This window comes from Mauremys mutica, chromosome 10, assembly GCF_020497125.1.
Source record: "Mauremys mutica isolate MM-2020 ecotype Southern chromosome 10, ASM2049712v1, whole genome shotgun sequence".
Lineage (NCBI taxonomy): Eukaryota > Metazoa > Chordata > Testudines > Geoemydidae > Mauremys > Mauremys mutica.
This window is the reverse complement of record NC_059081.1, coordinates 32,809,832-32,837,603: the sequence shown is the minus strand read 5'-3', so window position 1 is coordinate 32,837,603 and position 27,772 is coordinate 32,809,832. Positions and strand designations below refer to the sequence as shown.

Below are 27,772 nucleotides of genomic sequence, written 5' to 3'. Positions count from 1 at the left end.
TGCATATTCAATTGTTTGGTTTTATTTTACTCTCTGTTGTTTGGAGGAAACATGAGAACATTCCCTCCCCCCCAGCAATGTTGTCCCTTACCATTTGTTGAACATTTATTTCATCCTGAGAGTTGAAGGGGAAAGCAGATACAAAATAACACAACATGTTTTGTTTTGTGCAACTTTGGACAATGCCCTGTCCTGGCTAAAACAGCTGTGTGTGTCAGAATCATTGATACTGTGTCAGAAAAACTCTGGGAATGTGGAGTGGTAAAGAACTGCTACAGAATCAATATAAATCCTAGAAAAAAGTAAACGGCGGGGGGAAAAACAGAAATTCCCTCATGTAGAGCAATACTGACACTCAACAGTACAGATCTTCGCCAGTTGAGCTAATGAAGTAACTGGTAGCAATAGTAAGCTGTTATCCTCTACATAGCCCAGGCACTAGAGAGGGATGAGACACGTGCTTTGTCAGTGGATTCACGACTATTTGCTGGCAGCAGATGAATGCAGGGACTCAGGACTCCTGGGTTCATTTCCAAGTTTTGGAACAGAGCATGCTCTCCTGGTTATATACTCTTCTGCCCATGTCCCCCACCAAACCTGTCTCTGCTCCCCCTTCCTGTATGTCCTGCCCCAGGCCCACTTTGTTCCTATGCATCATCCCATCCTCCAACCGCCCCTTCCCCCCCACACACAGATCAGCTCCTGCTCCCTCTCCCCCTGTTCCCATCCACCTCCATCCCAAGCTCCTACCTTCCACCCTCTTCTCCTATCCAACTCTCCCAAGTCCTGCCCGCCACCACCTCTGGTTCTATCCACCACCCATCTCCTCGGCTCCTGCCCCCTCTCTTTCTTCTGCTATCCAATTCCCCCAACTCATGCCTCCCTCCCTCTCTGGTCCTTCACAACTCCATTCCCTGGCTCCTGCTCTCCTCTCCCTCTGCACCTGTATATCCCCAACCTCCTCCTCTCCCTCTGCTCCTATCCAACTCCTGACCACTCCCCACCTCCACTGGCCACCCCATCCCAGATCTTGCAACCCGTTCATCTCCTTCCTCCATGCCCTCCCCACACCTCACTCCTCACACTTCATCCTCTATATTCCAGTCAACTCACTCCATCTTTCTCCTCTATGCTGCCTGGTCACCAGCAAAGCATGGAAACAGTCTCCCTGCATTCAGTTACAGTATACTTTGTCACAGTGGCTCACATCAGCCAATAGCAGCATTTGCAGAGAAAGACCTGCTCAGCCCCCTGCACCTTCAGGCTGGACCATGCCAAGTACAGAGGAAATATTCACAGAACTTAACTTCTAAACTTTAACAAGTCTCTACTGAGCATATGCAAGGTGGGATTTTTCAAAGGCTTAAAACTTGGCTAAATTTCCACATGGGCAGCAAAAGTTACATCTTTGACACAAAGACTCCCCCGGGCCAAATTTAAACTACCTTGCTCAAAAGAATAGAGGTACTAGAGCTTCTAAATGAAATGACTAAGAATTTTTTAACATGTGCAAAAATGTTTCCTCTAATTTCATTCTTGAGAGCACCTGAACTATTTTAGCTGAAACTTTTCAAACAAAATTCAGACACCTAATGTGGGACATTTCAGTCAGAGTGATTAGAGCCTGGGAAAGTTATATGAAACTGAAAATATGGAAAGTATTAGGCAACACTATCAGCTCTGCCTATAAGAATAAAGTTTGGACAGGAGACAAGAAACTAGTAAACACTTTAGGGGAAAAAAAGTCTGAGACTGCTACACTAGCTCTCTCCAAAACACTCTGTTAGCCATCTAATGAAAATTTTAATTGGCCATCTGCATTTTTTTATAGAGAGAGATAAACAGTCAAATTCTCTGCTGGTTTCACTGTAACTACTTCAGTGGAGTGACACCAGAAGAAAATATGACCCAAACTCTCTCCGTATTACATGACATTATTCTATTTTGTCATTAATCTTATAAATAAGAGCCCCATTTCCCTACTACCTTACACCTTGTATATAGACACAGACAAGAGTTCAAATGGGGAGTGGGGAAGGAGGGGAGTGAGAGAGGCAGATCCTTGCTGCACCTCTTCCAAAAGAAGACAGCTCTTTGCAAAACAAATTCTTTGTGAGGACCAACCACCCTAAAATGTTTTAAGAGTTTCCCGTGAAAAAGTTATTTTGCAAGGCCTTGCTTTAACCAAACAAAACTGATTTTTGGCGTCAGGATTCCCTGTGCTATCACTTGACTCCTGACTGAGGTGAGATTAACAAAGCATGCAGTTCTCAAATGTTTGCATTAGTATATTCCACTGCAACACTATAAAGGGAGATTGGTTCTGAAGTTTAATGGAATAAAACCTGAAAAAGGAAACAGGCTATTTAATTTCATTTTCAAAATGTCATCTGTGGGTGAAATTCATCCGTGAATAGATGGGGCTAATTCAAGGCTTACGTCCTATTTAATTCCCACTTAAACCTGTAATCACTTGAATGCTTCATGAGTCTTGGGCTGACTCTGTCATGAGTCTGTAGATGGCTGAATTTCACCCACAGAAGTTAGTCAGAAAATGAAACTGCCTGTTTTGTGTTTCAGGTGTCACTCAGTTAAGCTTCAGAAACAATCTTGGGGGAACCTGAAGTTAATTAGCTGCTCCTGCTAGCTAGTGCTTTACTTGTAGAAGCACTATATGAAGGCAAAGAAGTGGGTATTCACCCACGAAAGCTCATGCTGCAAAACGTCTGTTAGTCTATAAGGTGCCACAGGATTCTTTGCTGCTTTTACAGATCCAGACTAACACGGCTACCCCTCTGATATATGAAGGCAAGACACTATGTTTTGGAGTAAGTGTACCTGAGTGTTTCCTTCAACACTCAGTTAAATTGGGGGGGACACTTTTTAATTAAATGTCTAATGAGGACAGAGGAAAGGGGCTGAAAAGATCCACTTTTGTTCAAGAGGCCATAAAAAAGATAAAATTTGCAATTACAGTTCCAGAGGTAGTGGTTTAATCATAACATGGAAATTGAATGCAAACTATTCTGCTTCATTGCTTATCTTTGATCACCCAACACTTTTTTGTGAATACCCTAGGCAATGTTAATCTCCATATTCTATCAGCCATGAGGTGGTGGTTTTCTACTGATTTTTTTCTGCACCTAAGGATCACTATACTATTTTTTGAGACACAACCCACAGGCATCTATAGTCTTCCAGGCTTTTGGTCTTCTGAGACACCTTTTCAACATTCAGTTCCAAACTCCCTTAAGGCCTGCATGGGACATGAAACAAAAACAGCACACACACAGAACATGATGTGAATTGAGTACACTCTTTGGTATGTTTTTCTTGAGTATGCCCTGGACTATTCAGCTCTCTATGTTTTCTGATCAAGGAATGGGTAGATGCGTAGTATATAATGTTCTCTATAATGAACATTGACTTGATAAAGCAGGCTTGGTGATATAGCACCAAAAACCCCACACACTAAAATACCAACATTAACTGTTGTTTGTCATTATAAATTTGATGGATTCTATGACTTTACAATTAGCGATTGGTCACACATGATTATATCAAGGTACAGTTGTCACTCTATTTCACAACAGAATATTGTGTTAAGATTTCATTTTCAACTTGCAATTATTGCTTTTCTAGATTAGTCCAAAGCAATGGTTTTCATACAGGTGTACTTTTTCCACACAAAATTACACCAACTGAATCAGACACTGTCAGAAAAAATCATATGATGTGGTAGAACTTGATGTGAAAACTGTAATATTCCACATTCTGTGGGATTGGCCAAACTCCTCATAATATAGTTGAGATCAGATTTAGCATTCTATACTGCGTGTTCAATCACATTCTGCCTGGTGTCTTTTGCTTTCAGAGTATCTCATGAAAACTAGTTTGAACTTTGTTTCTTTTATAACTAGTCTGCAGTTTAGGAAGACCTGCATCTTTGCATTGGTCCTTCTCATTATATATATAATGTCATAAAATATTTCAGATTATATCTCATATCTCTTAGAATCTTCTTTTGTAAATCAGTATCTCTCTCTAATGATGTATCCAAAAATAAACTCAGTAGCCTAGGCACAGTTACACCAGCACTATATAAGAAGAGACTTTTACCTCCCTACTCTATGAAGTGGTGCCTCTGTGTTTACAGCCCAAAACCGCATTGACCTTATTTGTTGCCCAGATACTCTTTCTAACCTGTTGTCCAGGATATTTTTAACATTACTGCTTTCCAGGATTCTTCTTCCTCCTGAATATTTGCATTTTATGAGGCTTATTTCTGATGTGTTAGTTTGCATTTTAACAAACTGAGGCTCAGTTTATTTTCCATCCATGTTTCTAATCTCCTTAGGTCCTTTTGCATTATTACTTTGTCTTCATTTTTGGGTGTTCCCAACTCCTCCTAACATAGTAGTGTCTGCATGTAAACATGATTTTTAATCCATTTTCTAGATCAACATATTAAATAAGAATGGTCCTAACACAGAGCCTTCAGATGCCTCAATAGACACTGTGTCATTATCCTATGCATAAGGTCTATCAGCAGTTTTCCATATATGTCAGTGATCATATCCAAGTCAATCTGAATTCATTCTAACAGTAAGATTCCCACCTTTCTGCTTTTAGTTCTAAAAATATTTGTATGAAAATGATCTTTATTTCTTAAGATTTCTTCTTGCACTACCAGTTAATGGTTCTGATGCAGGCTACAGTAGCACAACACTGCTGATGCCATGCTCTGAGGGGAGTCTTCCATCTCTTCTAAGAAATGCTTCCTGGACTGGTTTTCTTCTCTATATTTTGAGTTGGATACACTACCTCATGTGATGCTTGTTAACCACGTCAGGAGATTATTACTTAAAACAAGGAATAAGCATCAGTAACAGAAACTCTAAAAGGAACAAAGACCTAATCTTTATGCAAATGTATTTGGTGAACTTTAAAAAGAAAGAAAGAAAGAAAGAAAGAAAGAAAGAAAGAAAGAAAGAAAGAAAGAAAGAAAGAAAGAAAGAAAGAGGAAAAGGAATAATAGCCCAGAGTTGGGTCTTTATCAAATCCCTGACTTTATCTCCAAACTTCAGGAACATAAAAGGTTTAGAAATCCTAACCAAGGCCTGGATCCAAGTTTTCCCATTCTTTTATAGTGGGCTGAATAAAAACAGAAATACAAATTTTGGAGTGTTCAAAACCCATGCTCAGTTTTTGCAGCTTGACACTTTCTTTAGCCATGGGAGGTGGGCGGGGAAGAAATGTATGACCTCTCCTACAGGCAAGATTGACAAAATAAAATAAAATAAAAAATACTTCAACTGTTTCGCCAATGGTGACAATCTGTTATAGAACCAAAGTGCTAACAGGACTGTCCAATTTAAAAAAAAAAGTCACTGTTTTTAAATGTATCAGGTATTTTGTACATAGTATAGCATGAAATAGAGCATATGAACACTTTGTAGTATTCTTTGCCATAACTTTTCAGTGCAAAATATCAGGCTTATGGGGCCCAGTAATATCTATTTCAGAGCTGCTGTGTCTCCCCAAGTATTTATCACTTGCAACCTGCTTGACTAGCACAGGCATCATAATCCTACAAACTGTACCTGTTTTGACATGAACTTTTGCCAGTTTTAATTTGAAAATGAACCAAAGTAAACAAACTGCTCAGAGAAAAACCAGAAGTGACAAAGGGAGACAAGTTGTGTGACCTCATGTCTTTGGAAGGAAGTGCAGATCATTTGGAGAAAGTGGGGTTTTATTTCGCCCTATCGGCGATTATCGGTTGGCATTCATGTCATAACCAATGCACCTGTTAGCTACCTATCTCTCAAAACTATGGATGGGAAAACTGATTTCTATATAACAATAGAGATCATAATTTTCATCAAAAAATAGGCTTAATCTCTTCTGAAGATATTAAAAAATTGGTTAACTTCTTACTGCAGTGGTTTACTATATTCCGGTCAGTTCCAGAAGCAGAAGTGCTTTCATGAGACAGGACGTTCTCCTGAGATTTCACCTACAAATAGGCAGACTAAAGAGATCTGAAAAGACTCAGATAAGCACTCAAATTTGGGATGACTTTTTGAAGTTCAACCATGGGAAATCTAAACCACTGTCCCACTCAGCAATGCAAAAGGCTGGTTCGATAGACTTGAACTTCAATAACATTTATCAATCAAATACATACAGTTCTGACAGAGCAACATGCTGTTTCACTATTGTGTATGTATTATAAGTCTAACTACTATCTCCAGGTTTGTTTCTTTATAATGTGTGTGTAACACTGACAGACCCCAGTCGTCAGCAGGCAGAATTGAACGTGGGACCTTTGAACCTTAGTGCATGAGCCTCTACCGCATGAGCTAAAAGCGACATGGTCCTTAGCTAAGGCTGTAGCAAACTCATTAATCTCTAAGTGGTCTTGGTGCCACTAGAAAGGATAAAACACCACATCCAGGAGGTGTGTGGGTTACATGCTTCCCCTAGCTGAGGAAGTGTGTCCTGAGCTTCAGAGACTTCCCAGTTGATATCCTGGACAAGCCCTCACTTGTAATGCCGACACCCCGGTGGGTGGGATCAAACCAGGGACCTCTGGAGCTAAACGTATGAGCCTCCACTGCATGAGCTAAAAGCCATCTGACTATTAGCTAAGGCTACAGCAGACTCATTAATCTCTAAGAGGCCTCGAGCGGTGCTACTAGAGGGGACAGAACACCACACCCAGGAGGTGTGTGGGTTACAAGTGCACTAAGTACTTTTATAGGACATATAAATCAAGCGTTCTGTACACAACAGTAGAGCCGGGTCATCTGTGCAAATTATTCTATTGGTAACATTGAATGTCATTTACCAAAAGGACACATTTCTTCCTCCTTATCATCATTAAAGGGGCAAAATGGGTCACTTTAGGGCTGACACAGGAGATTCCTGCTTTCACGAAATGTTCACAAATGTTCTGATTACTTTATGATGTTTTAATTCCTGTATATGTTTGATTTCTAAATAATAGTACATAATTATTGTTGCCATGTGGCCTGTTGCAAAAAAGAAATAATCCAATTATTTATGTTTAATAATATAGTTAAATGGTTAGTATACCAAACCATTATTAACCATAAAAAATGTTCTGTATGAATAATATTGTATTGATGGGCTCATTAGGATTGGAATCTGCCTTTGAGACAACACAACTGAGCGTCTGCCACTTTAACTCCTCCACTGCAGCTTGCTAAGTCCTTTCCCTCTGTTCAGATAAATCTGTTCTGTTCTTCCTCCAGATATTGAGCTTCAGCCAAATCTTACCCACACTCCTCTTCAATAGCTGCTACCATTTTGACTAACTGAGCAGCAAATGTCTCAATTAATCGTACACAGCTTGCACACAACATTTATAAAAGGTTCCAGAATAATGACTGTGCATGCAAGCTCCATCAAATGGAATTGTAGAAGGGTCCAGACATACTGCACCAGAGATTCACCACACCTCTTCTTGGTAAAATGCATATGTAACTATCTGATGGCTTGTTCTGTGCTCATTAAGGTCAATAGTGAATCTGCCATGGAGTTTGATGGGAGCTGGACTGGGCTCTTGGCGTTCCTTTTCTGGCAATTTATTACTGTGCCGAAGTAGGAATGTTCATAATGTTTTCACTGAATATTGTGTGGGTGCCTCAGTTTCCCCTATGCATTTCTTAAGTATCTAGGTGATAGGATAAGGGTGTGTGATTGTTGCAGAGCCTGAGAGGGCCAGTGTGATGGTGTCTGCACAGAGAATGGCCGACACCCTGTCTCCTGGCAAATGATGGCCTGGGCCCCTCCTCTGTAAAGGTGCCAACTGAAGGTGTTGGAGAACAAAGGGATCAGGTGACCTCCTGGCCAGGGAAAGAGACAAAGGCCAGAGAAGGGGCTGGAGAGTTTCAGTTTGGAGTGGGCTGGGAAAACAGAGGGAGCTCCAGGACTGGGGTCTAAGCTCCCTGCTCCCCAAGTTGGACCTGACTGAGGTGGTCCTGAGCCCCACGGCTGGGGTGTAAGCTCCCTGTTCCCCAAGATGGACCTGACTGAGGGGGTCCTGTTGTCTGTACCTACAAGCTCTGTTTTGGACTGTGTTCCTGCCGTCTAACAAACCTTCTGTTTTACTGGCTGGCTGAGAGCCATGGTGAATCACAGGAAGTAGGGGGTGCAAGGCCCTGACTCCCCCACACTCTGTGACAATTACACAATAACTCTGTTAGCTGGTCTTAAAGTACCTAGCACACTGATGGTCCTGTGCAAACAGTAAATACACAATAACTCATGTTTATAAAAAGAAGATATTCTAAAATGATTACATTAACACCAGAGTCAAAAATCCATCAGAAACACTGGGCATTCTTATGTCATTCCTTTGTGGCAATATTACAAAGGGTAATCTTGACACACACACCCCTCTTCAGCCACAGTAGTCCCTAATTACAGTGGAACAAATGGAATTTTGCTTTTGCAAGGGTGAGGAACCAGCACCTCCCTGAGGCTCCCTCACATCATTCGTACCCTATGCCCTTTGCATGCCATGGAGCTGTGTTCTTTGGAGCTCAGCTATACCCAGTATTCAGGGGGGTGAGGGTGAGCTGAGGAGGGAATAGAGGGGTTGGAGAATTTGCCACTATGCAAATCCACTAGTCATTCCCTATGAGGGGGGAGAGAGCAGGAGCTACAACAACAGGCATTCCCTGACTTAGAATCATAGCATATCAGGGTTAGAAGGGACCTCAGGAGATCATCTAGTCCAACCCCCTGCTCAAAGCAAGACCAATCCCCAGACAGATTTTTGCCCTAGATCCCTAAATGGCCCCCACAAGGATTGAGCTCACAACCCTGGGTTGAACAAGCCAATGCTCAAACCACTGAGCTATCCCTCCCTGATAAGAGAGGGGACAGAGAAAATGCTTTCCCCTTAGAATCATAGAATATCAGGGTTGGAAGGGACCTCAGAAGGTCATCTAGTCCAAACCCAGCTCAAAGCAGGATCATTCCTCCTCTTCCTGACTCCTACGAGGCAATGAGTCCGAGTGTACAGAGCACTGGACTGGGACTTGGCATAACTGGATTCTATTCCTGACTCTGCCACTGACCTGTTGGGTGACTGTAGGCAAGTCACTTCCTCTCTCTGTGCCTGATTCCCCATCTGTAAAATGCGGGTGACAATACTGACTTCCTTTGCAAAGCACTTTGAGATCTGCTGATGAAAAGTGCTCTATATATTAATTTTACTACTACGACTACGGTTGTCTCCAGAACAAAGCCTACTTACTGGAACTGAATGCTGGATCAAGGATTTACTCTAAAAGCCTATTGTTCCAGGATTAGTGATGTATTCAGTAATATATAATACCTACTCCACTTCATTACACTTATTAGTTTACTAGTGTATATGTACACTACAAAATGTGCTTATCTACTTTGAAGAGAAAGGAGGACAATTAAAACAGACATACGATAGACCAAGTTAAATGGATGCTTCTTTTTATTTCAACTATTTATCTGGAATTCTGTCTTGATTATAAGCTTGTTAAATGAAAATCAGAACAATTTCTAAGAAACATGCTTCCGTAATGCTTCCCAGAAGACATTCCTGTTTCACTTCCCCGCTGAAAAATTCTGTAACTATGAACAGAATTGACTTTTTTTCTTCAAGATATAAACCATCTTTAATTAGTATGAGTAAAATGAAGATCATTCCCCAGGCCTTTTGAAAAAAAGATAAATTATATTTTCTTTCTTTGACTGTGAATATGAATATTTTAGGACTCATAGAACATCAATTTTGTGGTGTAATCTACCGGAGTCCATGGAAAAAAGCATACGCACAGATTGTGGATGCCCCCTGCATGGACACACAATGGAGGAGCTGGGCACAGGGAACCCATTTTTCTGTGCCCCACTGAGCTTACACAATTGCAGTGAGGTCACAGGGACTATTGACTGCTCTTGGCCCCTCGGAATACCACCACCTGGGTATTTCCCCCCCCCATCCCAGATAGACTCCTCAGTTGGTCAATTCGGCCGAATCTACAGCCTCTTTGATCCACCAGGACCATATTGAAGCCACAGATCTTCCCTGATATCTCTGGGCACTCTGGCACCTTCCAGGAACACTAAACAAATTAGTGGCAGTTGTCTAAAGGAAGAGGGTGCAGCGATTCCAAGGAGAAAAATTGTAAGACCCAAAATCCAGACTTGTTGGAAATGTCATGCCCCATTGAAACCAGGTATAAAGTAAGTGACTCCCACACTTAGAGAAGCCCGAGGAAGAAAAACAAGCAGTTATGTAATTGATATTCAATGTTAATGTCTTTCAGCAGAGAAACAATCTGGGCAGGCAATCTTTCCACATTTTAATTCTGCAGAAGTGAAATGATCTAACATTGAATATTCAAAGTCTCCAGAGCATCTGCTCATTAAAGATTGGTCTCTGTGAATATTTGAGTTTATCTTAAGTTTAATTTGGCTATGGTAATGTTATTCCCTCTTTCCTGTGATCTTTTAATAAAGAGGCCAATTCATGGATTTCTCAAGGATACATTCCTGGTTGTGTAAGTTTAAAAATACATGTAAAAATGATGGTCTAAAATATAAATAAAAGGGTCTACTTAACTACTAGAAGTAATAGATATTTTTTGTTTACGTCAATTCTTTCATTCAATTTTCATTCTGACCTATATACGTTAAATCCAAATGAAAACATCTGGGTCTTAAGGAATGACAGATACTGTGGCTATACTAGTTATACAAGGATTTAAATTATTTTTTGTTTGTTTGTTTTGTTTTTTTGTTTAAGCTTTGTATCCAAAATCTGTTCCTGGGCCTGCTACAGCTTTGAAATGTCTCATCACACTTTCAGTGACCATCACTGGAAATACTTACCTTGCTGTTTCTCTCCATTCAGCGTCCTCTCCTTCACGGCAGCAAATCTCATCAAGTTCAGTAAAGAGGTCATGAGGAATGTGTTCCTCATCATCATCCTCTGTTCCAAGAATAAACTGTACCCTTTGTGATGGGGTGTCTGGGGAGGAAACACAAATATCATAAAAAAACATAGCCAGCAGAGACTGTGATTGGACTGAATTACTAATGTGCATTTTTTCAGCAAGGATTAAATGCAAAATGATTTTACATTAGTAGGAACAGTCATTTATATGCCTTCAGTAAGCAAATGACTGGAATTTCATGAGCTTATTCAGCTGTCTGTTATCCAGATAATTAACCTTCGCAAACAAGTATTGTAATACATAAAATAATCACACATCTTACCAGTTCAGTCATGCTTTAACTCATGCTCTATGAACTGTAGAGCACACAGCACTTTACTATTAAGATCTTTTTATTCAGTCTAAATTACCTGTATTCTAATTAAATAAATATATCCAAAACAGGCAAACACATTTTTCACAATGTGAAGTATACAGATACTTACAAATGTGGTTTAATTATGTCTCACCCAGCCTAACAGGGTAAAATAAAGCACAAGTACTGCTAAGTGTCAGACAAGCTAACTACTGTGGCCTGATTTTTAATGTTACGAATTTAACTCAGTTCACAAATTCGGAGTACTACATTTGCATTCATTTTTTCCATTAAACTTATATTGATAGGTCCCAAAAGAAAATACCTTCCATGAATTTCAAATCTCTCACTATTCACTGACATAAATTGTCCTGCTGGACCTGCCAAATAGGTAGAAACAATATAGAGAGAGAGACAGACAGACAGCCTGGCTAGAACAGTAAGAATAATTGGTGCCATTCCAGCAGTTCTTTTTCCTATCTATTCTTGACTTCCCCATTTCTCATCCTCTCTTCTGCTCTCCTCCCTTCACACCACCTTTTCCCTTCTTTCTTTTCCCCTCTGATCCTCTCCTCACTGCCCAATCAGCAGGTAGATTATCTCAGAGACAGACTGCTCTTCCCTTATGACTGGTGCTTTGAAATATGAGAGAAAACTCAGGCAGTCATAGTGCACTTGACTTAAGTCATAGTTTGCTTGTTTGCATACTACAGTTTTATTGGTTCAAATGCTGTAACAATCTTAAAAGCTATTTTTAATAAAATCCAAATCTTAAATCATACAACTGTGGATGGCATCCAATATCTCCAGAAATGTATAGTTACTGTTTCTGACAACGTACTTCACAGCTGAAAGAACCACCAAGAATCCTTTGTGGGTGCCTGTAGGAGCCATGCTGCTAGTCAACTGAGAAATGGAGTAGCAGACACGCTGCTGCATAGGTGCTGGAACTAGGGATGCTGGGGTTGCTGACGCACCCCCTGGCTTGAAGTGGTTTCCATTATATGCAGGGTTTGCAGGGTCAGCACCCTCACTATACAAATTGTTCCAGCATCCCTGCCTTGCTGTGCCTGGGGTGCAGTCTGACTGAAATGTTACTTTACCACTTTATTCTGGGGTTAAGCAACACTAGTTCTCCCAGTCTGCTCTCACATCCTGTGCAAGTTTAGTCTTTCTGATAAGGTGGCACTTAATCTCAGAGCACAGAGAGCAAAGTGCTGATCAGAGGTGCTGAAGGAGTCTAGTGATGTGGTAGGCTGAATTCAGCTATAGAGATACCCACTTCTGTGGCACCAATGCCAAAGCTACCAAACAGAATAGCAACACTTGTGACATTTTTCACCAGTGAGAACATGTCGCCATTTCCTAAGGGTATAAATTCCCCAAGCAGAGTGAGCAGGTGCGAGGGGGAGGCAGGAGCCTAACCTTCACAAGCTGGTGGAAGCTGTTGAGGGAGCAAGGAGCAGCTCAGAAAAGTCAGGGTGAAAGATAGGGAGAGTCTGGGAGAGCTAGGGCCTGGGAGACTATGGGGGGTGGGATGGGAAAACTGAAGGGTGCAAAATTGTTTTTGTGGGGGTCTTTCAAGATCTGGAGCAACCTCCTCCATTCTGCCCCTGCTCCTCATTATCATTTTCTCTTTCTTCTTTCAGCCCCTGCCTTCCTATTCTGCATCTCTGGCCATCCTCTGACCCTGAATGTCCCTGATCTTGTGCCCATCCTTCCAGTCCCAGTCTCTGTCCCCACCTTACATTCCCATTCTCCATCACACCTTTTGAGCCTCCTCATCTCCCTTGCTGGTAGACCACTGGAGCAGCCTCTTCTTAATTGTTCCATGTGGGCTACACTCAGGTGGAAGAGAGAGAGCAGAAGAGGAGGGGTAGGTTGGGTGCCCCCAATTCTTCTGCCTCACAACCTGCAGGAGCCAGGAAGGTAAGCTGTGGGGGAATCCTTGCAACCCTGCTGGATGCAAGTCATATGACAGCTGGCAACCCTAAGTCTCTCCCTTCCTCTCTTTGAGAAAGGCTCTCTCCAGAATTAGGAACCCTGTGGGTCCTATTGGGAGGAGAGGGCATGCCCACTGTTATGTTCTGATGCATCCCAGAACAGCAATCCCAAATCATAAGGAAATCAAAGCATGACATGCAAGTAGGTAGTCAATCAAAACATGTAATTACCACAAACCTGTTAACTCAGCAACAGTCTGAACAAAAATCATAACAGTCCAAATGGCAGGTATGTAACAGCAGGCCCTGGGTAACTGCACACACCAAGTGCTACGAGTGTACACACACAGGCACGCAAACTACAACACTGAGTTTAGGAAGCAGGAAACCAACATGAAGAGGGAGCAAGAAGCAAGAAGGCAACACAGAAGTTATCATAATTCCACTGAGTGTGGGTTGATGGGAAGCTGGGCCAGGGGAAGGGGGAACTCCACTAATACATCGTTTTCTGACCAGCCTCATGGAGACTCCCCAGAGAAGATAATATAGTCCAGTGGTTCTCAAACTTATTTGATTGCGCCCCCCTTCTTTGTGTCTGTAGTAGTTTATGCCTCATTTCCCCCCCCCCCCGGCCCCGTCCGGTCTGGATGTCTGGTCAGCAGCTGCTGCTTTTCTGCCAGCCAGCTCTGAAGGCAGAGTGGAGAATGGTGGCTGCTGGTCAGATGCCCAGCTCTGAAGGCAGCGTCATCACCAGCAGCAGTGCAGAAGTAAGGGTGGCAATACTTTAACACCTTTACTTTCTCCACTGCGGCTGGCGGTGGCGCTGTCTTCAGAGCTGGGTGCCTGATCAGCAGCCGCTACTCTACGGTCTGAATGTGCGCAGTACTATCCCCCCCCTCCCCGAAAGCTTCTCACACACCCACCCCCCACACAGAATACATTCCAAACCCCCTGCACCCCAGTTTGAGAAGTTCTGATATGGTCCCAACGTTTAAGCCAATGGAGCTGCACTGCCAGGGAGCATAAGAGTGGGGGGAAATATGCATGAGCCTGACCTATTTCTAATCCCTGTGAATCCAGGGGCTTTGTGGGCTGGGTCTGAATGCTATCTGGGGAAGGGGAGATGATGTGCGGGGAACTGTGTGAGGTACTCTTTGGAGTTTTCTTCTCTTCTAATCCCTGCCACTTGGCTAACTCTTTTCCTTTGCATGTGGAAAACTGTTGTTGTATATGATAAGCTCCCTTCACTACTGTAACCATGAATATAAAGAAGGCAGAATTTATTTTCTGTAAATTGTCATATATTGTACAGCACATTTGTGTTGTAGTGTACTGAACAGCAAATTCAGCAAATGAAATGAAGCATTAAAAATAGCTCATTTCTGTGAAATCCATATAGACAAAGTGTGATTAAAATCCTCCATAGGACTTATGTTTAGCACATGGTCGAATCCAAAAATTGCTGCCAAATGTACTTCTGAGTTATTTGTAGCTCTGTGTTTTGGTTAGCAGAAACTGTCAGCTGCATTATTCAGCAAATACATTGTGCTATACCTGTATTTACTTCTGACCATTTTCACTTTTACTAAACACAGCTTTGGAGAACCAGGAAAGTCCAGAAGGGGCACTCAAAATTTGTGCCAGTGGTTGTGCTACTGACATCTTGCCAGGACCGAGTGGGCAATCCCTACTTTGCAGGTAAATATTAAACTCTAAAATTAATCCACAGAATTGTAATGGTACTTGCCTCTTCCTTGACACAGGAACGCAGAATTTGATTTTGGTTTGTTTATGTTTGAGTTCACTAGTTATAAAAATGTACAGTTCACCAGCTTTACCCTTCCCTGCCATTTACAGTTTAGAAAGTGACAAGTCCACTTTTATCCCATGGGCTACACTACTACAGCCTAGTGCAAGCAAAAAGCTGAGTTCAATGGCTAACACATTCTACTGGAGAATACAAGTACAGGGAGGCTTAATCTTCCAGTGCAAGTATTTGTTTGAGACAAAAGAGAAGTGTGTGTTTTTGTGTAACTAGAGTGAGAGAACATGGAAAGCAAGCTGCTTTTCAAGAGAGATGGTCTGTGGAGAATCCCAGAACATCCAGTGCCAAGAACATCCAGTTCTCTTGATGAAACCAGCAGTAGAACTGACTTACACAACAGTTATGTTAAGTGATCATGAACAGTATTGTACCACAGAGCTCCGTCTTTCTGATAGTATTATATATAGAGAAATACATGTATTCAACACGGGAAGGAAATCAGCAGATCAGAACAATACCTTACAGTGTGGTTATTGGAAAAGTGGTTGTGAAAATGGTACCTTACTGCTGTATTTGATTTGCTACTACTGTGACTTCTGAGTCACGTGTGATTATTTTACTGACAGCAGTGAAGAACCTATACAGATGTGTTTTGTCTTCCTCATTAATACATCAGCAAAACTACTTGTTATGTTCTGACTCTTTATACTTTATTGTTGGTGATGATTTATAATAACGTCCCAAGCATGAAGAGCACAGTTTGATTTTCAGACACAAAGCTGAGCTGGAAGTTAGAAAATTCACGTGGTTTGAACTTTGTACCCTAGTTCCCGCGCCTATGATGTTATGAAATAACAGTTCCTTTATGAGATCAATGCTATAACCATGTAGTTCACAGTCACTGAGCATATGGCAAGCTATTTAGAAAACAAAAATCTACTAAATAAAACATATTAACTTATCCCAAACTATAAAACACTTGATTGAGAACAATAGCAGTACCATAATAAATCAATATCACTTCATTTGCCAATATTACCTCAATCCTGGATACAATACACGATAAGAAATAGGCACTTGTTATACATTGAAAGTACTGCTGCATAGATCTTTTTTCTAGCTCGCTGCTTTGACTGTTTTGTGCCTCTCAACATCCCTCGACTGGTTCCCTTTTCTCCATGGCATCAAAAAGGCTACTTGTTTTCACATTTACAGCCCTTTGTGGCCTATCGCCTCCCTACTTACTATCTCTCATGCACTACCACAATGTCAATTCCCACCTATTACCAGCCAAGGATGCCCAGCCTCCAATGCCCTCTTGATAGTTTCTCCCCTGCTGTCCCACACATGGGAGGGGCTCTCTCATAAAGAATAGGTCTGGAAGGGACTTTGAGAGTTCAAGTCCATTCTCCTGCACTTAGGACCAAGTAAATCTAGACCTTCCCTGACAGGTGTTTGTCCAACCTGTTCTTAAAACCTCCAATGATAGGGATTCCACAACCTCCCTCTGAAAACTGTTAACTGTTTGTTAACTATCCTTATAATTACAAAGTTTCCTAATATATAAACTAAATTTCTTTTGCTGCGGATAAAATCCATTGGTTCTTGTCCTACTTTCAGTGGACATTGAGAACAACTGATCACCTTCTTTTTAATGGCTGTTCACATATTTGAAGACTGTTACAAGGTTCCCCCTCAGTCCATAGGCGGCAGGTTTGTATAATTTTTGGTGGGGCCCAAAATGGTGGTGCCCCTCCGCTCCCGCCCTGTAAGCAGATATAAAATGAAGCTACAATGCGTCAGTGCCACAAGATTACAAGGGTCAATTAAAAGTGGAAAGTCAGAAGCAGCACTTGCCTACTTCAATATACAGTATTATATTTTGTTGCACCTGTTGTGATGAAGTGGGAATGTTCTTAATATTTTCTCTGAATACTGTGTGGGTGCCTCAGTTTCCCCTGCAAGATGCCAACTGAAGGTGTTGGGGACAAAGAGATCAGGTGGCCTCCTTGTCCGGAAGAGACACAGAGGCCAGAGGAGGGAGTGTCAGTTTGGAGCTGGCTGGGGAAATGGGGAGAGACCCAGAACTTGGTTCTGGGCTCCCCACCCCCCAAGATGGACCTGACAGAGGGGTTCTGTTTTCTGTACCAACAAGCTCTGTTTAAACTGTGTTCCTGTCATCTAATAAACCTTCTGTTTTACTGTCTGGCTGAGAGTCACATCTGACTGCGGAGTTGGGGTGCAGGGACCTCTGGTTGCCCCAGGACCAGCCTGGGCAGACTCACTTTGGAAAGTGCATGACGTGGAAGGGCATGCTGAATGCTCCGAGGTCAGATCCAGGAAGGTGTAAGCTTCTTGCCCTGGAGACAGTATGCTCCGAGAGAGGAGGCTCCCCCAGAGTCCTGACTGGCTTTGTATGGAGTTGTTCCAAAGCATCCCAGCATCCCCTTCCACACCGTGCACTTCCCAGAAGTCCGCACAGGCACTGACACTCCCTCCTCCGGCCTTTGTCTCTTTTCCAGGCATTAGGAGGCCACCCGATCTCTCTGTTCTCCAACACCTTCAGTTGGCACCTTGCAGGGGAAACTGATTTGGGAGAAATGAAGTAAAAGCTGCCCAAACCGAGCTTGAGCACTCCTGAATTTTGAGGTGTTCAAATCTGGCAGGCAGGTGCTGCGGATGGGAGAGGGCTGTGGGCTCCATGGGGGAGCTTGGCAGCAACTGTCTGGAGCTGCACGGAGCCAGATACGCTGGTCTGAGTGGCACAGTAAGCGGTTTGGGGGTTGGAGAAGAGGTAGGGAGTTCCGGGGGGCAATCAAGGGACAAGGAGCAGGGGGGGTTGGATGGGGCAGAGGTTCGAAGGGGCAGTCAGGGGACAGGCAGCAATTGGATAGGCATGGGAGTCTAGGAGGTTTATCAGGGGACAGGTAGGGGGTGCGGTCCTGGGGGGGAAGTTGGGTGGGGTCTCAGGAGGGGGCAGTTGGGGACAAGGAGAAGGGAGGCTTAGATAGGGGCTGAGGTCCCAAGGGGCAGTTAGGGGCAGGGGTCTCGGGAGGGGGTAATCAGGGAACAAGGACCAGTGGTGCTTAGATAGGGGGTGGAGGTCCTGGGGGGCAGTTGGGGCAGGGGTCTGGGGAGGGGGCAATCAGCGGCCAGGGGCTGGGATTGAAAGGGCTCTGGGCTGCTGGCAGCTGCGGGGATCCCAGCGCCCTTAAAATCCCAGCCCCGGCTGGGAGTCAGAGGGCTCTGGGCTGCCTGCAACCACGGGGAGCTCAGAGCCTTTTAAATCCCAGCCACGGCTGGGATTTAAAAGGCTCTGGGCTCCCCGCCGCAGCGTGCAGCCCAGAGCCCTCTGATTCCCGGCTGCAGCTGGGATTTAAAAGGCTCTGAGCTCCCCGCTGCAGCGGGCAGCCCAGAGCCCTCTGATTCCCGGCCGCGGCTGGGATTTAAAAGGCTCTGAGCTCCCCGCTGCAGCGGGCAGCCCAGAGCCCTCTGATTCCCGGCCGCGGCTGGGATTTAAAAGGCTCTGGGCTCCCCGCGGTTGCAGGCAGCCCAGAGCCCTCTGACTCCCAGCCGCGGCTGGGATTTACAGGGCTCTGGGCTGCCGGCAGCGCAGAGCAGGGGAGAAACCTAGCTCCAAATATTGCTGGAGCAGAGCCCCTGTCTGTGAATATTCCTGGGGCTAAAGCCCCAGGAGCCCATATAAGTTGGCGCCCATGCCTCAGTCTTCTTTTCTTAAGACTAAACATGTCCACTTTTTTCAACCTTTCCTCATAGGTCAGGTTTATCAATTTTTTTTTTTTGCTCTCCTCTGGACTCTCTCCAGCCTGTTCACATCTTCTCTAAAGTGTGGTGCCCAAATTTGGACACAGTACTCCGGCTAGGACCTCACCAATGCTGAGTAGAGCAAGACAATTACATCCTGCATCTTGAATAAGACATTCCTACTAATACACCCCAGAATAATATTAGCATTTTTTGCAACTGCATCACATTGTTGACTCACATTCAATTGATGATCCACTATAATGCCCAGATCCTTTTCAGCGGTATTACCACCTAACCAGTTATTCCCTATTTTGTAGGTGTGCATTGGATTTTTCCTTCCTACATGAAGTACTTTGCACTTGCTTTATTGAATTTCATCTTGTTGAATTCAGACCAGACAAATTCTCTAATTTGTCAAGATCATTTTGAATTCTAATCCTGTCCTCCAAAGTGCTTGCAACCCCACCCAACTTGGTGTCATCTGCAAATTTTATAAGCATACTCTCCACTGCATTAGCTAAATCATTAATTAAAATTTTGGCTAGTACCAGACCCAGGACTGATCCCCTGCGGAATCCCACTAGATTCACCCACCCAGGTTGACAGGAAACCATGGATAATTGCTCTTTGAGTACAGTCTTTCAACCAATTTTGCACCACCTACCTTATAGTAATTTCATCTAGACCACATTGCCCTGGCTTGCTTATGAAAATGTCATGTAGGACCATGTCAAAAGCGTCACTATACATCAATATATCACATCTGCTTCCACCCACTTGCTAGGCCAATAATCCTATTTGTGCAAAATTCGAGAGTTTATTTAGACGGTGGTTACAAGAAAGGAAGTTTCTGTAAATATAGCCAAGTATTTACAGACTGACACTACAGTAGCACCTGCAATATATAAATATATATTTACTTGGCTATATTTACAGTTTGTTTCTGCACACCCTTTAATGTGTTGGTTTTGACCTGAGGGCCAGTTTGGAGAGGGTTAAGGGCTTGGGGGGAGGTTGTTTGTTGTTGCAAGGGAGTAGGAATATTATTTATTTAGATTATGAGTGAGTCTTAATTGATAATGGGTCCGTTTCTGATATTTCGGTGGTGTTGTAGCCGAGTTGGTCCCAGGAGATGAGAGGGACAAGGTGGGGGAGGTAATATCTTTTACTGGACCTACTTCTATGGGGGAAAGGGACAAGCTTTCAATTCACAGAAGATGACTTGAAGCTTGAAAGTTTGTCCCTCCCACCAACAGTAGTTGGTGGAGTAAAAGATATTACCTCACTCACCTTGTCTCTCTTCATTAACGTGTATTATGTTTTCTGTGTCTGCCTAGAGATATATGAAAAGTACATTTTGCAAATGGAAAAATAAAGATCAATATTTAAAATTGCAGTTTAGAATCCTTATGCATAGCTAGAGAATTCCAAATTGGAAAAGCTGTCTGAGTACAGGAGAGGGAGAAAGGATTGTGGAGCACAGGTCCAGTTACCAGGGGAAATATAATATTGCCAGAAGCTGGGAATGGGCAACAGGTCACTTGATGATTATCATTCCCTCTGGGGCACCTGGCATTGGCCACTGTTTGAAGACAGGATACTAGGGTAGATGGACCATTGGTCTGACCTAGTATGGCTGTTCTTATGTTCTTAATAAAGTGAAGGATTTCTGAGTAGGTGGTCTCAGTTTAAAGACATTGAATCTGTTGTCCTTCTGCTCATTCAACAGCGCTCTCTACAACAGTATTTTTCAAGTTCGGGTTGCAACCCAGTACTCTCCCACATCCCAAAACCCTCATCCCCAGCTCCATTGCATCGCGGGCATCAACAATTTTCTTCAACTAGGTCCCCAGTGCTCTACAGGAGCTCTTTTCACTTTTCCCCCAACACAGGGAGTAGAGAGCTTGTTCACTTCTGACCATAGAGCTTACACAAAAGATAAATATTTTGTATGTATGCTAAGATGAATATATGTGTTAATAGAATTTCTTTAGGGTGAGTAATCAGCTTCACAGCTGAAAAGAAATACATAAATTATACTTGCATATTCAGATTAGAATAATGCTGCCTTGTCTTGTGTTTGGGTTAGTTGTTGAGCAGATTGAAGTGTTCTGCTTCTCTCTGAGTAGTTAAGACCTTCATTTGCTCCAATGTCTCGATCATTCACCTTTTGCATCTTAGACTTTAATAATTCCTCCTTTCATACCAGATTGCTTCAAAACATTTGCTAATTTGTTCTCATGACAAAAGTCCTCATTTATTTTTCTGACATACTTCAGAGCACTGTGCTTTATCATTCAATCTCACAAAACCTATTTTTCTAGATCTTTCTTCTTGCACCTGCTAATTGAACACTCCCTTTCATTCCATTCCACCAAATACAGCTCCCCCCCACCCCCGCCCATCTGTTAAGAAGGGATGCTTTTAAAGAAAACTGGTGCGGGCCAGAGTGCTGACCATCTCTCAGTGCTTATTTAATTCAGAAGCAGGGGCGGCTCCGCAGCAAGCGTGTGCATGGGGCGGCAAGCCGCAGAGGACAGTGTACCGTTCACCGTTAGGCTTCGGCGGTAATTCGGCGGTGGGTACGAAGGTGCGGGACCAGCAGATCACCTGCAGAAACGTTGCCGAATCCATGTGACCAGTGGACCGCCTGAAGGCCGCCTGACTGCCATGCTCGGGGTGACAAAAAACATAGAGCCGCCCCGGTCAGAAGTTAGGAGAGCACAGGTGAAATTGCCCCGTAAATTGCAGGTTTACTCTTATGGGCCAGAATGTGCCCAGTGACTGAATAGATACGCAGAAGAGGGAAAGGGCATTGGAGTGTTCTCCTCCCCTTACGCCTCACTTGGGCACCATTGTGACATTGTGGTCCTGGAGCCCAAGGGCTCTGCAGCACTAATCATATTTGTTAGAGTGTCTCAACAATAGTCCCACCTCCCTCCATGCCCTAGTTGCTCTGGGAGACACTGTGCCTCCTGAACTTCCTCTGTGGTGGCATGACTGCACCATTCACAACACAGGGGATTATCTGCCACAGTGAAGTGATCTTTGCCTATTCTAACTTTACGTAATCCTTCTTAATACCCTTGTGCTGCCAGTTGGTATTGTTGTGTCAGCACTCACTCATTCTTATTCATGAAGAGTTGCTGATGAATTCTGAGACTACTTTATGCAACTCAGCTGTGTTTTTATTTTATTTTTTGGAAATATTAGCACACACATGTACCTAGGGTATGAGGTGGTTTTATCAGCATGAAGTTTTGATGGTCACATTACTCATGAGTGGTGAAGTAAAGAATGAGTTATGCAGATCATCCCAAATTAACACCAAAAAGACTCTTATGATACATTTCACCATAATTATCTATATGACAGATATGTTACAAAGAAAATGTATTAGTAATGTTTTCAAGATATAAAAATATGCACTGGGACTATTTCTTCTATCTCTCCCTGTATAGTCCCAGGTGCTTTAAGTACCCAAGGCCAGATTTTCAAAGCTACCTAAAGCTCCTCAGATAGGAGCCTAGTGGGGATGGGGAGGAGGGGCTGAAAGTGCATCAGTAGTTTAGGCACTGAGAGACTTTTGAAAATCCACTAGGTGCCTACCTGCATCATTAGGCACCTAAAAACCATTGACAATCCAACCAAAAGTCCAGTTCTAACAGGTTCAGATGAAAGGCAAAATTAAAAATAAATACTTAAAAACTAGTTAAAGTGCTTTTCTAGAGTTAAAAATCAGGACCACTTTAAAGTCAGATATCTCAGCATCTTCGAGGCTAGAAGAGAGTTTTGGAACCCATTGTTAGCCTAGGAAACTAAACCTAATGATACAAAAGGTCCTGGGTTTTTAGCCCTTCAGGGAAATGAAATATTGGACTTTAAAGTTGTCATAAATAAACAGATCAGGGTTAAGGTCCCTTTTTACCTGTAAAGGGTTAACATGTAGTACCTGGTGACCACCTGACCAGAGGACCAATCAGAGACGAGATAATTTCAAATCTCTGTGGAGGGAAGCTTTTGTCTGTGTTTTCTTTGTTTGTCTCGAGAACTCTTTTTGGATCTAAGAGAGGACAGTCATGTCTCCAAGTTCTCCTGGAGTAGTTTCTACTAATTAATAGTGAGTATTAATTAGAAAGGCGAATTAGTCTTATGATTTGATTTCTATATTTGCAATTGTGTGTTTGCTAAAGGAAATGCTTTATTCCTGTTTGCTGATATTGCTTTTACTGAGAAAGGGGGAGGGGGAATTCTCTCCAGAGATTGATAAGCTTAGACCCTGTATTGTTCTATCTTGAATTACAGAGACAAGTTACTTTCTTTTTATTCTTTAATAAATTCTTTTCTATTAAGGACTTGTTTGGTCTTTCCTTGGGTGGATTCTCAGGGAAAGAGAAGGGGGAGGTATCCCTCTGTAGTTAGATCCCGGTATCTCTCCTAGGAAAAGGGAGGGGGGAGGAAGCAGGGGGAATGGTTTGTTTCTCCTGGGTGTAAGAACTCCATGGATTTGGGGCTCTTGGAATCCCCTAGGATCTGGGGGAAGGACTGTGTCTCAATCCACATTTCCTGATTGAGTGGTGGGCAGCGAGAAGGAAACCTACCCTAAGGGTTAGGGTGGGGGGAGAATACCTGCGGGTCCCCATCTTTGAACTCACAAGCTCAAAGTGGGGGTGAGACCCTAGGACATGGTGGCAGAATACATGCGGGTCCCCATCTTTGAACCCACAAGCTCAAAGTGGGGGTGAGACCCCATGACAAAAGTCATGGCATTTTTACATATGGGAAAGCTATCTCTGACCCAAGCATGAATCTTGCCTGGCCTGGGCTTTGGGGAAGATTCCATATTTAGTAAGAGAAGGAAGAAATGTTTGTGTGTCAGATTGATTTTTTTGAAAATGCAGCTGCTAAAAAGAAACTGCTCAAAAGACTTAAAACAAGTCTTGTGGCAATAGCTTACTGCACAGGTTCCCAAACTGTGGGTTACGACCCCATTTCAACAGATGGGGACACGGGTCCAACAGACCACACTGATCTACAAAATGGCAGCCTCCACACAGCACGACCTTGCACCATGGAATCATTTTTACACAAAGTATCATCTTTAACCTCCAGCAGTGAGTCTAGTGATGCAGTTATAAACGAAAAACAAGACTCCAGGAAACATGCTCACAAATATGACAAGGCTTTCTTTGGTTATGGCTTTATTAGTGTTTTGGTCAGGAATGAAGAAAGGCCACAACGCCTGCTATGTCACACAGCAGCAGATCAGGAAAACACACTAGTGGAGCATCTGAAAAACACAGATGCTTTTGCTCTTCAAGTGGATGTGAGCATTGAGGGTTGTGATGCACCTTTCTTGACTTTTGTTAATTGCACATGGGAAGGTACAATTCTTGAAGACATTCTGTTCTGTCTCCCTCTTCCTAGACACAATATGGCACAAGAAATGTTCGATGCACTACATGCAAGACAAAAATCTACCAGGTGATTGCATGGTGGGCTTTTGCATGATGGAGCTCCATCTACGGCAGACCACAAAGCAGGTCTGCATACCTTGATAAAGAAAGTTGCTCCATCTGATGTGTGGACTCACTGCATGAATCATAGAGAACAACTAGCATCTAAAGCACTGGGTCCAGAGCTAGGAGCATTTTTGCAGCAGGTATCTTCTATTGTGAACTACATTGAGATTCAGCCTCAGTCTGTTTGCAAAACCATATGAAGAAAAGGGGTGAGATCATGATGTATTGTTCTTCGACACTGAAGCTCATTGGATCTCAAGAGGAAAAATACCGGGACTATTATTTGAACTGAGAGCTGAGCTACATGCCTATGCAATGGACTGCAAAAAGAGTGAATTTGCTGGTTTTCTGTGTGATTAAAGGAGGATGTGCCTTCTTGCCTCTGTCACAGATATATTTGGGAAACGGAATGAACAGAATTCAGGTCTGCAAGGAAAGTACACCCATAGCCTTCACCTGAGGCCTTGTCTACACTACAAGACTATTTCGAATCTACTTAAGTCGAATTTGTGGATTCGACCTTATGAAGTCGAATTTGTGTATCCACAGTAAATACACTAATTCAAATTTCTGAGTCCACAGTAACGGGGCTGGCGTCGACTTTGGAAGCGGTGCACTGTGGGAAGCTATCCCACAATTCCCGCAGTCCCCGCTGCCCATTGGAATGCTGGGCTGGGTAGAGCCCCCAATGCCTGCTGGGGGGAAAAATGTGTCGAGGGTGGTTTTGGGTAACTGTCATCATTAAACCGTCAATCACGCCCACCCTCCCTGAAAGCTCCGGCGGGAAATCTGTTTGCGCCCTTCTCTTGTCAGTTACAGCGCGTACGCCACAGCACTGCGAGCATGGAGCCCGCTGCGATCATCGCTGCACTTATGGCCGTTGTCAACTCCTCGCACCTTATCGTCCACCTCTTCCACAGTCAGCTGCTGAGAAATCGGGCGAGGAGGCTCCGGCAGCGCGGTGAGGACAGGAAGTCACAGAGTGGCGCAGACCTCTCACAAAGCAGGGTACGCCGCGCCGTGGAGATCATGGTGGCAATGGGTCAAGTTCATGGTGTGGAACGGCGATTCTGGGCCCGGGAAACAAGCACGGACTGGTGGGACCGCATAGTGCTGCAGGTCTGGGATGAATCACAGTGGCTGCAAAACTTCAGGATGCGTAAGGGCACTTTCCTTGAACTCTGTGACTTGCTGTCCCCTGCCCTGAAGCGCCAGGACACCCGGATGCGAGCAGCCCTGAGTGTGCAGAAGCGAGTGGCCATAGCCCTCTGGAAACTTGCAACGCCAGACAGCTACCGGTCAGTAGCGAATCACTTTGGCGTCGGCAAATCTACCGTGGGGGTTGCTGTGATTGAAGTAGCCCACGCAATCGTTGAGCAACTTCTCTCAAAGGTAGTGACTCTGGGAAACGTCCAGGACATCATAGATGGCTTCGCCGCGATGGGATTCCCAAACTGCGGTGGGGCTATAGATGGGACTCACATCCCTATCCTGGCACCAGCCCACCAGGCCAGCGAGTACATTAACCGAAAGGGCTACTTTTCTATGGTGCTGCAAGCACTGGTAGACCATAGGGGACGTTTTACCAACATCTTCGTTGGGTGGGCGGGCAAGGTTCATGACGCGCGTGTGTTCAGGAACTCTGGTCTGTTTAGACGCCTCCAGGCAGGTACTTTCTTCCCGGACCACAAAGTAACGGTTGGGGATGTGCAGATGCCTACAGTGATCCTCGGGGACCCAGCCTACCCGCTAATGCCCTGGCTCATGAAGCCCTATACAGGCGCCTTGGACAGAGAGAAGGAACTCTTCAACTACCGGCTGAGCAAGTGCAGAATGGTGATGGAGTGTGCTTTCGGACGTCTCAAGGGGAGATGGCGGAGCTTACTGACTCGCTCGGACATCAGCGAAAAGAATATCCCCGTAGTTATTGCTGCTTGCTGTGTGCTACACAATCTCTGTGAGAGCAAGGGCGAGACCTTTTTGTCCGGATGGGAGGTTGAGGCAAATCGCCTGGCTGCAGTTTACGCTCAGCCAGACACCCGTGCCGAGAGAATATCCCAGCGGGAAGCGCTGTGTATCCGGGAGGCTTTGAAAGCTAGTTTCCTCGGAGAGCAGGGTAACCTATGACTCTCCACTTGCTTTCAAGAGAAACTGACCCTGGGCCTGTGTCTGTATGTGTCGATTTCGATCTGCGGTTACATACCCCGTTCTCCAAGTTTCCCCCACTTCCAAAGCACGTTTTAAATCAAATTAATTGTTATACTCATTATTAATAAATCTTTGTTTTACTTTGCATTTCTGTTCTGGTGTTGAAACATGGACGCATACTGTGCTGGGCACGGTGTGCACTGACGTACAGACCGCTTGTTCCATAGAGGAATGACATCCTCCTGCTCCTACATAGGTCTCTGGGGTGGGGGACGGTTGCAAGTGGTTGTGCATCAAGGGGAGGGATTGCAGGAAGGGGTGGGTTTGCAGGAAGGGGCGAGTGGTGCCTTCTTTGGATAGGGGTTTGGATGACGGCAGTGGGCTGCGGGTTTGGGCGTAGGAAGGGGTGAGGGGTGTGGAGGAAGGGTGAGTATCTGTCCGTGAATGAGGGCTCTTGTTGGGGCTCAGGGCAGCGGATAGGCTCGTTGATCCGTTGGAAGTGCATGGAAAGGCCAGCCTGCCTTTACATTAATGGCGTGGCAGGCGCTAGGACCCTGGACAAGCATACACATCACAGAATGACACGGGGCAGCATACACCACACAGAGTGACCCTGGTGCCTACTGACTGCAGTGTGTGTGTGCCCTGCAGTTGATCATGCCCCCAAGTCTGTACCCTGGTAATGTAGGCTATATCGTGCAATTATAAATCCCCTCCCCCCCCCATACAGAAAAAAATCCTCTGACACGAAAGACGTGACCGAAACAGTGAATAACAGCAAACAGCTTTTAATAATCTAATACACAGTGGGGGGATGAAACTTGGATTTGGGACTGGGTGAGCCTGTAAGGGAAGCACTTCTACAAATGTATAGCGTGAGAGGTGTGTGGTACATTAGCGCTATGCAGTGGTGCAGTGACAGTTCTCACGGCCCCTACCGCCCCGCCGTCTTGTACTTTTGGGTGAGGGGGGGGGCAGGACTTCTTGGCGGGGGAGGGCGGTTGCAGATACACTGCAGGGGGGCTCTGTCCTCCTGCCTGCGGTCCTGCAGAACATCAACAAGGCGCCGGAGCGTGTCCGTTTGCTCCCTCATTAGCCCAAGCAGCGTTTGAGTCGCCTGCTGGTCTTCCTGCCGCCACCTATCCTCCCGTTCGATGTGTGTGCGATGCTGTTGACATAGGGTCTCCCTCCACTGTGTCTGCTCTGCCGCCTCGGCTCTGGAGCAGGCCATCAGTTCCGCGAACATCTCGTCCCGAGTCTTTTTCTTTCGCCACCTAATCTGCGCCAGCCTCTGCGAGGGG

The 27,772-nt window shown here is 44.3% G+C and overlaps 1 protein-coding gene across 1 annotated transcript in view; it reads right to left on the bottom strand.

Moving 5' to 3' along the window:
- Positions 1-27,772, bottom strand: part of SLC4A10 (solute carrier family 4 member 10) — a 191,642-nt gene that overhangs the window by 103,970 nt on the left and 59,900 nt on the right. The window contains exon 4 of the mRNA XM_045033036.1: positions 10,906-11,044. Within this exon, the coding sequence (XP_044888971.1) occupies positions 10,906-11,044 (139 nt within the window). The remainder of the gene's footprint in view (positions 1-10,905; positions 11,045-27,772) is intronic.